Source organism: Lycorma delicatula, chromosome 9, assembly GCF_047948215.1.
Source record: "Lycorma delicatula isolate Av1 chromosome 9, ASM4794821v1, whole genome shotgun sequence".
NCBI lineage: Eukaryota > Metazoa > Arthropoda > Insecta > Hemiptera > Fulgoridae > Lycorma > Lycorma delicatula.
Window position 1 is genome coordinate 34,184,123 of NC_134463.1, and position 14,674 is coordinate 34,198,796.

The following is a 14,674-nucleotide window of genomic DNA, read 5'->3' on the forward strand; positions in this document are numbered from 1 at the left end:
CCGTGACCCTGCAACTACCACCTGTTTGGTCCTCTCAAGCGAGATCTGAGAGAGGAGCATTTCGCTAATGATAATGAATAATGATGATGAAGGAAGCAGTCCTTAAATGGTTGAAGGAAATTGGATGAAACTTTTATGAGAGTGTTATTGAAATGTAGTTTTTAGCTCAATAAAAAAAATTTTCTTATAAATATGTGTTTGTTTCATACAGAGGGTGTAACTTACTTTCTTATGGTCCCTCATAAGAGGCAGGATTAAAAATAAAATGAGTCCTAGAATCGTATCTAGAGTAGTTTTTGAGAAATCTGGGGCAAAAACTAACAAATTGACACACAATAACTTTGTTGGTTAATAGAGATAAAACTAATAGAAAATAACAAAAATTAGAATTTTCTTTAGAAACTGTACATTAGACCACAGTATAATATGTACCAATTTATAATAATGTTCAAAAATGAGTCTGCCACTTTCAACACACTTGGCACACTTCTGTACTGCTTTTGTTGCTCTTTTTAGTTCTTCATAACTGTTCTTTATTTGCTCAGCCACATCCATAATGCAAAAATTAATCCCTCAGAAAAATATTTGTTTTGTATACAATATTTGTTTTTCATCCATCCCCAGATGTAAAAATCTCTAAAGGTGTGTTAGATCAGGTGATACTGGTGGCCTCCAATATCAGTGGACCTCGATAACAAATGCATTTCTCAGGGAAATGATTTAACTGAGAGGAGTCTGTACAAGAGAAGTGGGGAGGCGCACATTGTGAAGTATATTTTGCATCTTAGCACTAGAGGAACTTCTTTAAGCAGCTGTGGCACTTTCTTCTTCTAGAAGAAAGTGCATGTAGACTTCTGCATTTGAATATTAGCCAGCTAATATGAATAATCAACCAAATCAATAAGATTTGGTCGGTTCAAAGAGCTGATTTTGAAGAAGACCACACCATACGACGACATTAAATTGGTGTTGAAAATTGCCTTCCACTGGTTCATGTAGAATTTACTTCTACCCATATATGCTCACAGCATGCCATATCGACAGAAATTTGCCTTGCTGGTAAACAAAACATACTTGTAGAGTTGTAATTTATATTCCACAAGTTGCATAACTCATACCGAAAGGGACCATCTCCTAAGTGCAGATGTTGAACTGGCTAACAACTATTCTTGTGTAACAGAAAATAAAAAAAGAATTTTATCATCACTTCACAATGAAAAGTTTCATGATATAGATCGGTCAACAATTTTTATCTTTTTTCTTTCATAACTATGTAAAATTCAGGTCATACAATCCTAGTAGCAGATGAAAACAAAATAAAAACACAATTGAAGCAAATTTCATATTATGAATTTTTAAGAAATAATTAAAAGATGAATTTTTAAACACATCTAATTTTCTACACCTCTGTTTTTTAAAACAAATCTGAATTTGATGCATCTCTATTAACTTGTACAAATTTGATCGACTATTATCTTCACGCATTTGTATTTTAAATTAATATGAACTTCATCAGTAAATTTTGTTATTTTATAACTGTTTATTTTGTGATTTCTCTAATCTTACTTTAACAATAGTTTTCCTTGATCTATCCAGGCATAGCAGTTTATTTGATGTAATTACATAACATATAAAATGATCAGAATAACATGTCTATTTACTGCATCATTGTTTTTCTTTTATTAAAATGGAGTGACTGCAGTACAATTAGTGAAGAAAGCAATTAAATAGTGCTCACATTTTCTGAACCAGAAAATATTTACCACACCTGTTTTTTTTTCTAGGAATGATGTCTGGGTCAAAAATATATATTTTAGAAAATATAAATTAATTTCATATAATTCATTATATACAGAATATTGATTACAAAGATATTGATTTATTGAAAATTCATTTAGTTATATTTTATGGCATAAAAATACTCTGAATTAACATAATCTTTGTAAAATACACACATGTATATTGAATTTCAATTGCTTATGCATCAAAATATAAATTTACAATATAAATTATAATTGAAAATTTGTTCCTTTTATAGTTGTTTCTTGTTACTACACAGCATACAAGATTTGTAAAATTTACGGCCGTGTTTATAAGTAACATTTCCAAGAATCTGAAAATATTGTATAGAGAATTTCTGTAACTGTTAACCTATCAAAAGATGCTAATAATAAACATGATGGAAGGAAGCCATTACGATAAATTAGCAATGGCAGGTAAAATAAATGCTGATATACAGCAGAAAATGAAGCTAAAATTAATAAGAAAAAAATTAAAATTCAGACTGCAATGCTAGAGCCAAATCAAAAAGATGAACAGGAAAAGGTAGCTAAAAGTGAATAAAAAAAACTAAAAGGAAAAATTAGGTTAAGATGGAATGTAAGAATTCAGAATGTATCTAGAGAAGAAATCTGAAACTGAAAGCAGGAATTTGAGGTGATACAAGAGTGATACCTGGTGGTACACCAGGTGTAAACATACCCCATATATCTGGTCAGGTCATTAGTTTAGTAATAAATAATTCAAAAATAAATTTCTAAAATATTAAATTTATTATACAAACAGCAAGATAACATTTAAATAAATGCGCCTGCTTATTCTGAAATTAACACTAAAATGTTCAAATATGAAACAAAAGAAAATTATTTAAACAATCTCACATTCACCCCCAACTTTAGCAAACGCTTCTTTCAGTTTTTCAGCTTCATCTTTTGGTATATCAGCCTTAACTACAGCAGGAGCACTTTCAACAAATTTCTTAGCCTGAAAACAAAATAATGATATATTTAATAATCACAATAACCAATGTATATTAACCTTACATTCACTATGTTCCTTCATTGCTTTCAATATAAAAAAATGTAAAGTATACATCTTTAAATCCTTGCCTCAAACTTTTATTAATACTATTTTTATGAAAATTTATTTAAGCAACTTGAAGACCATTAAAAATGGATGTTTATGCAGCAACAGATCTTATTTTCTACTCTTATCATAATTGAAAATAATAATACAATTCTCAAAACGTAAATAAACAAAAAGTATCACTTGCAAACTTATTCATTAAGAATTTCTTGAACACACAGTCCTACAAACTAAAATTTCCAATTGTCATAGATAAATGTTAAAAAATTAAAGAAAATTGTGCATATGTTCACTTTTCATGTAACAATTGTTACATGATATTGTTAAAATAAAATTTTAAGACACAAATGTAAAATAGTTCATATTTTTATGAATAAATTGAATCTGATCTCTATGAAGATCCTTTAAAAGCTATTAGCCCATTAGTACTGAAGTTAGCAATAATAATCCTGAGAAGATATTCTGGAATTTTGTTTCAATTATATTTTTTGCATAAATAACTTCTTGGATAGGTTTTTCAAATCTTTTTATTAATTAAAGATATTAGAATAGTGTTTGATTACCTGTACAAGATTCATTCCTTCTAATAAATTCTTGACTTCTTTTATCAATGCAACTTTCTGTTTGTCATCAAATTTTAACAACTTTACTGTAAAGCTAGTCTGTACTGCTACTTTTGGAGCTTCTTCTTCCTGGTAAACAAAAAAAAAGGAAAAACCATCGTGATAAATTAAAAAATTTATTCATTCATTTCTTTAAAAAAATAAATAAATAAAATCATATATATAAAATCATATATATAAAATTGTGAGAGAAAAACATATTTTATCAACATACAAAGTGGACAGTTCAAACCTTAAAACACTTTCATTATATCTTCCACAAATGTTTTTAATTACAAATTAAAAATCAACAATGACTTTAGATTGAAAAACAAAGCATTAGTGATATTAAGGTAACACTAAAACATGATTTGCAACATGTATTTTAGTGTAAAAATAAAAATCATTTAAATTTTAATTTGGTTTGGTTTTTTAATAAAAACTAATATATATAAAACCATCAAGGGTACCACCAATACAACTATAGACTGGAATAATAGTAAAAAGATTTTACCATCTATATATCTTTTTCATTAAAATTAACTAACCTATCCAGGTTTAGAATTTATTAATACAAATCATGAATGAAAATTAACATATGGTTTATCTTACTAAATAACCTACCAACTGTTAAGCTCTGCAAAGTTCTATACAATTGTTTTGTAAATAAATCAAAATTTTCAACAACCCTCTACCATCATAACACCATATAACAAATGATTCAAATCTTTTTGTTTATAACTTACCTTTTTGTCATGCTGTGCTATACATAAATATTATATATATTAGATATATATATCTATATATTATATTATATTATTATTATTAGATATATATATATATATTAGAAATTATATATCTGAGAGGGAGGGAGGGAGAGAGAGAGAGAGAGAGAGAAATTGCGATTGAATTTCTTTTACAAATGTTGATCCAGTAGTTCTCTGAAATTAGCTACCCGACTGTGGCAATGGATTTGCAGAAACTGGAATCGATTAATCAAAAATTTCTCACCAAAGAAGTGAATTGAACGAAGGACATCCATAGCAGGATGGTGACTGTGTAGGGTGATATTGTGCCTTCACAATACCAAGTGAAATTCTGGTCCAAACAATTTAAGTGGGAGAGGGAATCCATCAAAGATGATCCCTGCAGTGGAAGACCTGTGGAAGCAACCACACCTGACATATACCAGAAAGTGAACAGATTGGTTATGGAAGACAGGTGTATTAGGGTTGCAATACTTGTTACAGAATGTTAAGTCTGTGAAGGAGCCAATAACAATACTTCAACACTATTTACACATGACAGAAATCAGTCTCAAATGAGTCTCATGAAACTTCACACCACATCAGAAGCAATGTCATGTGCAGTTGAGTGCTGAGAACTTGCAACTGTGTGAAAGGAATCCTATGGTTTTTTAAGCAGGTTGCTGACTGGTGATGAAGCATGAGTTCATTACTGGGATCCTGAGACCAAACAAGAGTCCATGCAATGGAAACACAAAGGATCCCCAACACCCAAAAAATTCAAGATCCAGTCATTGGCTGGGAAGATCTTGGCCACAATTTTTTGGATAGTGAGGGAATTTTGTGACTGAATACATGGAGCACAAGCAAGCAGACTATCAGTCTTGAGTATCTTCAGAAGCTTCGGGCAGCAATAAAGGCTAAATAGCAAGGGAAGCTAACCAAAGGTGTCTTGCTTTTGCATGACAATGCTCCAGTTCACTCACCACATATTGCAAAGGAAACTTTGAGAGAGTGTGGGTTTCAAGAACTTCCTCACCTTTTGTTCAGTCTGGATCTGGTACTCAGCGAGTTTTCCTGTTCAGAAACCTACAAAAAACCTTCAAGGCAGACGTTTTCACAACGATGATGAATTGAAAGCAGTTGTTTCAGGATATCTTGAGGAGCAAGACAAAACGTCTTTTTACTCTGGCATAATGTCTGTGCAGGCTAAATGGAGCAAGTGTGTGGAAGTGCAAGGAACCTATATTGAAAAATCAAAATGACACTACTTCTCTCCACCACCACTCTTTCTAAGGTAGGTACATAACTTTTTGAGTGCCCTTTGTATATTATATAAAATAAATTGTATTTTTTTATTTTATTATACAGAATGTATAAGTTCTCCAAGGACTTTCATAACCTATTCTATTCATGAAATAACAGAAAAAGTTCATGTAAATAAATGCCCTAAAATTCATCGTTTTAAGATTTAATTAAGGGCAGCATTAATGATTTTTATGGTATTTTAGCCTGAAAATCAAATAAAATAGGTCCCAGAACCATATTTGCAGTAGTTTTTGAGAAAAAACTACTGGAGATAAATTGGGGTAAAAAACCATGTTTTCTTAAAATACAACTTTGCTAAATGAGTAACAAAGGGACAAAAATTTTAAACAAAACTAATTTAGAATTTAATTATGAACAAAATTGTGTAATATAAGTTGAAAAAAACGAAGAAAAGTTATAAATTATTTAGAAACAGAACACTAGACCAATATGCATTATATGTATCACTTTTTAATAAATGTTCAAAAATGACCCTGCCATTTTCAACGCATTTCTTGGCACACTTTCGTTTTCCAGGATGCATATATACATCTATAATGCGAACAATTAATTCCTTTTGAGAAAGTACTTTTGTTTTGTATACAATATTTTTCATCTCCATCCCTAGATGCAAAATCTAAGGGTGTATCAGGCGATCTTGGTGACCAAGAATGTGAACTTCCAAAATCGATCCATTTCTCTGGAAAATGATGATTTAAGCAAGCGAAAACTGGACAAGAAAAAAGGGGAGGCATGTTATTGTGCTCTTGCTGGAAGTATACTTTGCATCTCAGCACTAGAGGTACATCTTCAAGCAGCTCTGGCAATTCTTCTAGCAGGTATACCTCAGCACTTAAGCGGCGATAATATGAACAGTTCAAACAGCTGATTATGAAGAAGGCCACACCATACATTGAAGTTAAATTTGTATTGAAAATTGCCTTTCATGAGGATTTACTTCTGCCCATGTACCTCCAATCTCGGGTGAAATCTGGCTTGTCAGTAAACAAAGCATATTGGTAGAGAAACATAGTTTCCTGGATGTAGTTGTTGAACTGGCTGTCTATGATAAAGATAAAAATTGTTTTAAGTGTTCTAGAAGCCATGAAATGCGAAACTCTGATCCGCTCAGAGAGAAGTCTTGTACAGACACCTGGACTACACCATAGTTCACAATAACCAAACTGAATTGTTTATTAGCTGTTATTTTATTGCCAACTTTAAAATAATAATTTTTCAAATAATTTATTGTATTTCTGTAATTAATAAAAAATAAAAATATTATATAAGTAATTCTTATTTATTTTACAATCATGTAATTAACTGTTTTTAAAAAATGTTTTAACAGCAATTTTTAACACTAAATTAGGTTTTAACAAATTTTTCACAACAAAAAAATTATTTGGTTTTTGTTTACATTAAATAAATACTTTTCAGATACATGTGATAGTATGTTTCTAAATAAAATTTGAATTTTTCTAACTCCTTTTTGTTTTATTCAACTTATCTTAAACCATTTTGTTCAGAATTAAACTCTCTACAAGTTTTGTGTATTTATTACCCCATTTAACAACACTATTCACATCAAACATAAAAAAATAACCCCAAAATTCCTATTCCTTTTTTTACCGTAATTTATTGGTTTTCACCTTAGATTCTCAAAAACTACTGTAGTCGTTCTAGGTCCTATTTTATTCTATTTTTTCAGTCAAAAACCATAAGAAACCACTAATTCGGCTTCTTAATTAACATTCTAAAAATTTCAGTACAACCTCATTACCAGGTAAGCTGATATCCAAGTGAAATCTTTCACTAGCCATAACTCACAAGCATTTTAGAACATATGTTAATGAATTTTTCATTATTTCCACAGGTAGAATACGTTACAAAAGTCCTGGGTGAACTTAATGATATATTTTTATATTAAAAAAAATATTTAGGCAGATTAAAACATCCAACACAAGTATATTGATTTTTTACCTCAACAGAAGCTGGTGCAGCAAAAGCTGCACCCATTGCCATTACTGGTGCATCAGGAAGATTTAAACGTTTCTTGAGAGCCGTTGACAATTCAGAGACTTCTAAGAGAGTTAATTTTGTAATTTCAGCTACAAGACTTTCTACTTTGGGAGAATATACAATTTCATCACCTGGCTGGCCTTCTGATGGAGGTACTCTTAAAGTTTCTGTACTCAGATGCATTACTCCAAAAATACACCTGCTGCAAAAATTTATCAAACAAAACAATTTTCAAATATTTTAGTAATGGGTCTAGTTTTATTGCAGACGACAGCATTCTTCTTACTTATTTTTTAAGTATAACATTGCAGTTACTTTTCAGTCATCATTGTAGTTAGCCAAAAAAAAACCAACTTAAGTATTATAACCTAAGTTCAATTTCTATTTGTCATTAAAAAATGTAATAATTTTATAGAGCATATTTAAACTCAACATGTTAAACTGTCATCATGGCAGAAAATGTTATAATTTTAACCTTTTTTTTAAACTTTCACTAACAAGACTGCTTCAGAATACTAGAAGAGAAAAATAATTTTATATAATATTATATAAATAATTACTATTCTGTTGATTTAATAAATGTTCGGTCACTTGTAGTAACATGAAAATGTGTGAAACACAAATGTTAAATGGTGCAAAAATTTTCTAATTTTGTAAAATTGATAGGTTAAGTTTGGTTATAGGGGTAGGTTAACTATGGTTAAATTATATTTATAAAATAAATAAATAAATGGTTACAGAAATGGTAATATAATGGTGATATTAACAATAAATACTTTTTTCAAACTGCAGTATCACTTAAAGTGCACAAGCGCCAGATTTATTTACCAAAAATAAATAATTTACAATCAAAAAATGATAATAAAGTCAGGAATGTCATGTTACACTGATTTATTTCTCATACAAACAACTTTTTTTTTTGTTTTGAGAGTAAGGTTTACAATACCTAGGCTATTATATTAAGAGTGCAGGTGAAGAATATTTGTTTACAAATACATCTGTTACAAGGTTTTAATAGTACCTCGTTTTAAGATTTTTTTATCAATAATAAGCACGAACGATACAAAAACGAGTAAGCAAATTTCCTGCTCCAGAGCACCAAAAATTATCATGCGTTATAACCTAATATTAACTCCACAATGTTTATACCACCAATGTTCGGCCAGGTAAGAACAGTTATTTCAGCACTTAAATAAAAATTTGTAAAAATAAAAGTATCAGAAATATTACTTAATATTACAGATTTAAGTACTCAACAGTAGCATTAATATTTTTTTTTTAAGTAAACAGTTAACATCAGTTTCACTGGCCATGGAAACCATGCGATTTCATAAATAAAAGATATCAATCTCATTTTATTTAACAAAATAAAAGAATGCTTACCATTTCTGAAGCGATGAATTTTTTACTGCGGAACGAAGTGCTAACATATTAGCGATACTATTACAGAGGTCGAACAAAATCTCTTGGTGTAATGAATTTCCTAACCTCAAATTAGATCTCGGGGTAGATGAAGATGCGAAATATCACGGCAGTCTATGATACCAACGAAGATTCCCGACTCCCGTCGTGCGGCGACCTATCGTCAGCTGATGAAAATAATAAACGAAAACCAGGCATAACCTCGGCTGATATTTTTTTGAATCATGACGAATTAAAAATTTAGGCCTCCTTGGTACTTTAATACTTTATTGCATGTGAGCGATATAATAAAAACTACTAGCATTGCACCTATTCTTCTAATCAACTGAATTTGTTAACTGAAGTTTAGCTTCTGGGGTGTAAGTTAAAACAGTGACTATACATCTCTTGAAAACAGTTCAGTTTGAGAATGTTGCCTAAAATAAACAGTTGAATACCTCAAATACTTCATTTAAGCACTTCATACTTGTTTTTAGAATTATAATCTGCTAACATTAGGAAGTCGCATTACTGAAGAGACACATAGCTGTGTGCACTTACCTAGCACATACACACAGAAATAAAACATTTTAGCACAGACAATACTCTTATTACATTAAATAAATTTTAGAGAGATTAACTCTTAATTAAAAATATCTGTAAACAACATTGTTTTTGTTTGGAAAAAAATGAACCCTTATGTATAGGACATTATCAACAAATAATACACAATGCTCCAGGAGTATGTTAACTGAACTTCATATCATCTCTTGGCAGGCTAAACCCAAAATATGAGTTTTTTTATTGTCTTTATCTAACATTTGGTGAGACGTCTTTTATGTTAAGCCAAGTTTAGAGATTAATATAAATATTTTTCAAAACCTTCAATGTGTAAACTTATTATTATTTGTTTTAAAAAATCTCAATTTTTGCTGTTACTCATTAGAAATTTTTCAGAAAATTGAAAAATATTTCTAGGCCTTCCTTATGCGCATAGGCTTTTCTGAATTATTGTTAAAGTTTACACATGGTAAAATGTCCTATGTTATGAACATGAGAGGTAATGGAAGGCGAAATAATATAGACTGTTTAAGAAAAAAATAATGACAGTAATGTAAGTAATGGGAATTGAAGATAATAATGCAGGTGTTGATAACAGACATGCAGATTCATTACTATAATAGTGAAATTGATCACATTGTAAAATTAAATTATGAAGGAAACTGTCAAGAAGGTAAACTTACTGATAATGATGAAAAACAAAGGGAACATGTAAGAAGGAAACAAAAAAGTTGCATACTTTCTTGACTTTGTCTTGAACAATTTTTTTTTCAAATACACCATACAGTTTTTAAAAAATACCGATTACAATTATATGAATATTTAAAGTAAAACTATCAAAAGTATAAAAAGTTTATTAAAAAAGTTTAAATCTAATTGATTAAATGATGTTTTACTTCAAAAATTGTACAGTATTAAAAGCATAATTTAATAACATTTTTTATCTTGTAATTAATTGTGTATTCTGTGATATTGTTCTGACCAAGGTTTTACCAGCATCTCTCTTGATCTACCTAGATAAATGCTGGATCAGTAGCCTTTTTAAAAATGAATTAGCATACCTATTCACTCCTGAAATGATCTGCGTCATGTATTTTGCACCAATAAAAATAAAATATTTTTTTAGTTAATTTAGACTTTGTGTCATTTTAACTAATTTAATTTTGCACTGATTTTTTCTATATTGTTAAAATTTGTTTTATTTAAAACAATTGAAAAATGAAATTCCTATTTTAAAATGTACAAAATTTTATTTAGTATATATTCTTATTTTTGCATATTTTAAAATCATAATTTCATTAAGAATATCACACCAGCAATTAGAAATTATTAACATTGGGAATTAATATTTCTATTAATTTATTATAACAAGAAAATACGTAATTCAATAAAAAATATTTATAAAATATATTACGGTTTATAAAAATACATAAAATACATTATGGTTTTCCAACCATATCCTACAGATGATTTCAAAGTGACAACAGTTCCACTAGTCCCTAAAGATGCCTAAAAAGAGACTAAATCATTTGAATGTCTATTTTTTTAAAAGTATTAAAATAAATTTAGTATTACAAAAAAGCCAGTAAACAGGCGGCTGGTTTTGCTCTGGTTTTATTCTGGTTTTGCTCATGACACATTTCTACCATAAATATGCCATATTGTTTTTAAATATTGATTACTGAAATTTGTAATACTTACAGTACAATTGTAAACAAGATCAAAGTATTCAGTAAACAAATGTGGGTACTATTTGACCTCATTCTTCAAATAATATTTTTACCTTATTAGATGTATTTTCCAGCCCACATCATTATATTTTGGTGCATCTGTGATTTTTCTCATAAAAGAGGGAATTTTCTTTTAACCTAAAATACAGATTCCGATATCTATTACTCAGGTAAATTGCACATTATTGAAAATAAAACTAGTCTCTGTGACTGAACTTTGGGAAATCTCTATAGAAGAGCTTTGCTACAAGTTTCTCTTATAGCCATGCTTCAGTTCAAAAATTCATTTAGATGAGTAGGCTTAAGTGTTAAAACACAGAATTTCTTTTCATCATTTTTTTAAAGTATTGAACAGGGAATATTTGGCTTTGAAGACTTCTTAGTAGTTGATTTAAGAGGAAATTATAAATAAGATTCCTCAACAACTATCAGAACTGTTCAATCAACTGGGAAGATATCAAGATTGACTCAAATTGAAAAATATTTTTTCCCCTACTTTTGGAATATTACTGTGAGTAGAGTTCCCTTACCAAAATACTGAATGAAATCCTCTTATATTCATTTGCTTTTGTTTATTGTTTATTAACTTTATTGTTCACATTTTTGTTCATGTACCCAAACACTAGCAACAAGTTTCTATTCAGTTTAATATATGCTTGTGTTTGTCACCTCAACAACATTGCACAATTCTCAGCAAACATATAAAAAAACCTCAACTTTTAGCAAACATGGCTTGTTGTTGAATAAATGAAAGCAGCTAATTAACCTTTAAAATCATGTGATGATATGCAGTGTTACCAAACTATATGTTATATTATGGAAACAGACTTTCAGGCCGCAATTTAGAAGAACGGATTAAACATGGCTCAATAAATATTACCATTGTGGTATATGTATTAAATTAAATAACAGTTACACTTCAAAAAATAGATGGAGGAGCTTTTCAATTGACCCACATATCTTTGTTTATTAGACCTTATGTTTTACTAATTGCATTACTTTATTATTATTATTTTTTTTACTTCAGAATCTAGATATTCAATTCCAGTTATTATTTCCTTACTTCTTTTTTAGTAACAAGAAATGAATTTTGACATCACTTTTGTTATTTTGTAGTGGAACGTTACTCTGGTGGTTTTTTGTTGTAAATTTTTTTTGAACAGTTAGGTGACAGATATTTACAAAAAAACAATTACATAATCAATTTTAAGTTATTTTTTGTTTCATCATTATTTAGCACTAGTTTGTTGTTGCATGATGATATGATAGTACAATACCTTTCATATTCAACTAAATTGGCTGCAAAACATGAGGTAAAGAAATAATACATATTTCTATATTTCAGAGAACCTTTTTTTAGCATTAATAGGCAGTTCAGTTAATAGGCATTTGTGCAGCAGTGGACAGGAAACAGTCCGTGAATCAGACTGCAGACAGTCTTTTCCCACATCAAGGATGCAATGGCTCTTTCATAAAGTTCCCAGCTGGGTTAGATCTACACTCTAGAGAACTGATCAATGGAAAAGAAGGGATCAAATATACAAGGTAGAATTGGGCAGAAAAGAAAGAAAATTGTTCAGGGCATTTCACAAACTTGTCCAGGATCTGTATTCTAGTCTGCATGTAATTTCCCTACACTTCTTTTACTATTTTTATAAAGATGCAGTTTTCTTATTTTTTGTATTTCTTGTGAATGGTTTTTTATCTCTTATGGGTCACCATTTTTTTGTGGAGTCTAAGCATATTTTGAATAAAAATATAACTAACAAGTTTAAAATAAATAAACTAACTTAAAAATTTCACTAAAAAATACTTTTCAATTCTTTTTTAAAATTATTTGGTTTGTTTTTAATTTGGATCTATTTTTAAAAGATAGAAATTAAAAACAAAATTTAATAAATATAATTTTTCATTTTTATATGTATTTTAAAGGGGTTTTAAATGTTTATTTCATTTAAAATAATTCTGTGAAATTGCTTCATAAATATTAAAAATATTCCCAAAAATAATTCTGTATAATATTTACATGAAAATTATATCAAAATCTCTAGCTCTATTTTAGGAAATTCACCTTTGTGTGTGTTTGTGTTTTTTTTTTTTTTTAATTATGGTTATGATTATAATGCAAAGGTCTTAATTTAGTTTAAACTCTTTTTTCTCTCCTTATATTCTAGACTAAACACATCATTCAATAACCTTACAAAAATTTAAACCAACAGAATTTTTGTGTATAGGATATATTTTTATTTTTTATTTATGTATTGTTTTGTGTACCCTAGAATATTATACTTCTGCAATGTTTTTAGCAGTCGTGGACAATATTCTTAAAATGATTTTAAATAGAATAAATATAAAAAACCTAATTTAAAAAGACATTTGAGTAAAATATAATACTTCAAATTTTATGAGATTTTTGTGAAAATTTTGTTGTACTACTGTGTTTTGGTGAAGTTTGAAGTTTCTAATTAGCTTTAAGCCAAATTACAAGTTAACAGCTAGATTTACACTATGAAAATGGTGTAATTCTAGCTGTGTATTTTCATTCCTGAATGAAAATGTATATATAAATTTAAGCACTTTTATATTGAAAATCCTATTTACTCATGTTATATTAGAAATAAATGAATACAATTTAAAAGGAAAATGTAAATTTCAATTTTCTTCTAGTTTATCACAAATTGCCTTGCCAAAATTGCTTGTTTTTTTTTTTAATTTTAAAAAACTTAATGCATTTTAAAGTTAATTTTTTCTTTTTTTAAGGTGTGTCATCATCGTTTTAAACAATCAACTCTGTAATGTCTACTGTTTACAAAGTTATTTATGATAACAATAAAATGTAATACATAAAAGTCTGATATAAATTGCTAAATTAAATAAATACTGTAATATTAATTCAAGACACAATTTAGTAATATTTCATTAAATGTTCTTCATTAAAAACACAGCCTCAAAAATAATATAATAATAATAACTTTATAATATTGTTACAACATTATATTATGTGCTATACTTGATATGAATAAAAATATTAATGGTAGAGCAGTTGTAAAAACAAGCAATGTTTCTATATTATGGAAATTACACAGTTAGGTGTAGAGATAGAAATGAATAAATAACATTAAGTCACCACCCAGTTATTTTTTTATGTTGTAACTATTACAAAAGAGTTCTCATTATTCTAATGAAAAAGACAGAAATGACTGTTACTTCTATAAAAGGAAACAGATGATTCTTTCAAAATATATCCTTGAACTATAAATTTACTTAATAAATAACCTTAACTTTTTAAATTTTTGACCTTGATAGTACCGTTACAAAATCTACAAGAATTTAGTATTTTTTTTAATTTACCATATAAAACTTCAATTTAATAAACAAAGCAAAGCATAACAAGTTTAAGTTAAAAAATAATACAGATTATTTGTGTGTTTGTTAATATTTA

The 14,674-nt window shown here is 28.5% G+C and overlaps 1 protein-coding gene across 1 annotated transcript; it reads right to left on the bottom strand.

Annotated features, from left to right (window-relative positions):
- Positions 1 to 2,529: 2,529 nt before the first annotated feature.
- Positions 2,530 to 9,102, bottom strand: mRpL12 (mitochondrial ribosomal protein L12). Its single transcript, XM_075375468.1, has 4 exons — positions 8,924 to 9,102; positions 7,502 to 7,742; positions 3,429 to 3,557; positions 2,530 to 2,763 (listed from the first exon to the last, which is right to left on the bottom strand). Exons 1-4 carry the CDS (start codon positions 8,968 to 8,970, stop codon positions 2,647 to 2,649), a joined length of 534 nt encoding a protein of 177 aa, XP_075231583.1. The 5' UTR covers positions 8,971 to 9,102; the 3' UTR covers positions 2,530 to 2,646.
- Between the last annotated feature and the right edge of the window lie 5,572 nt (positions 9,103 to 14,674).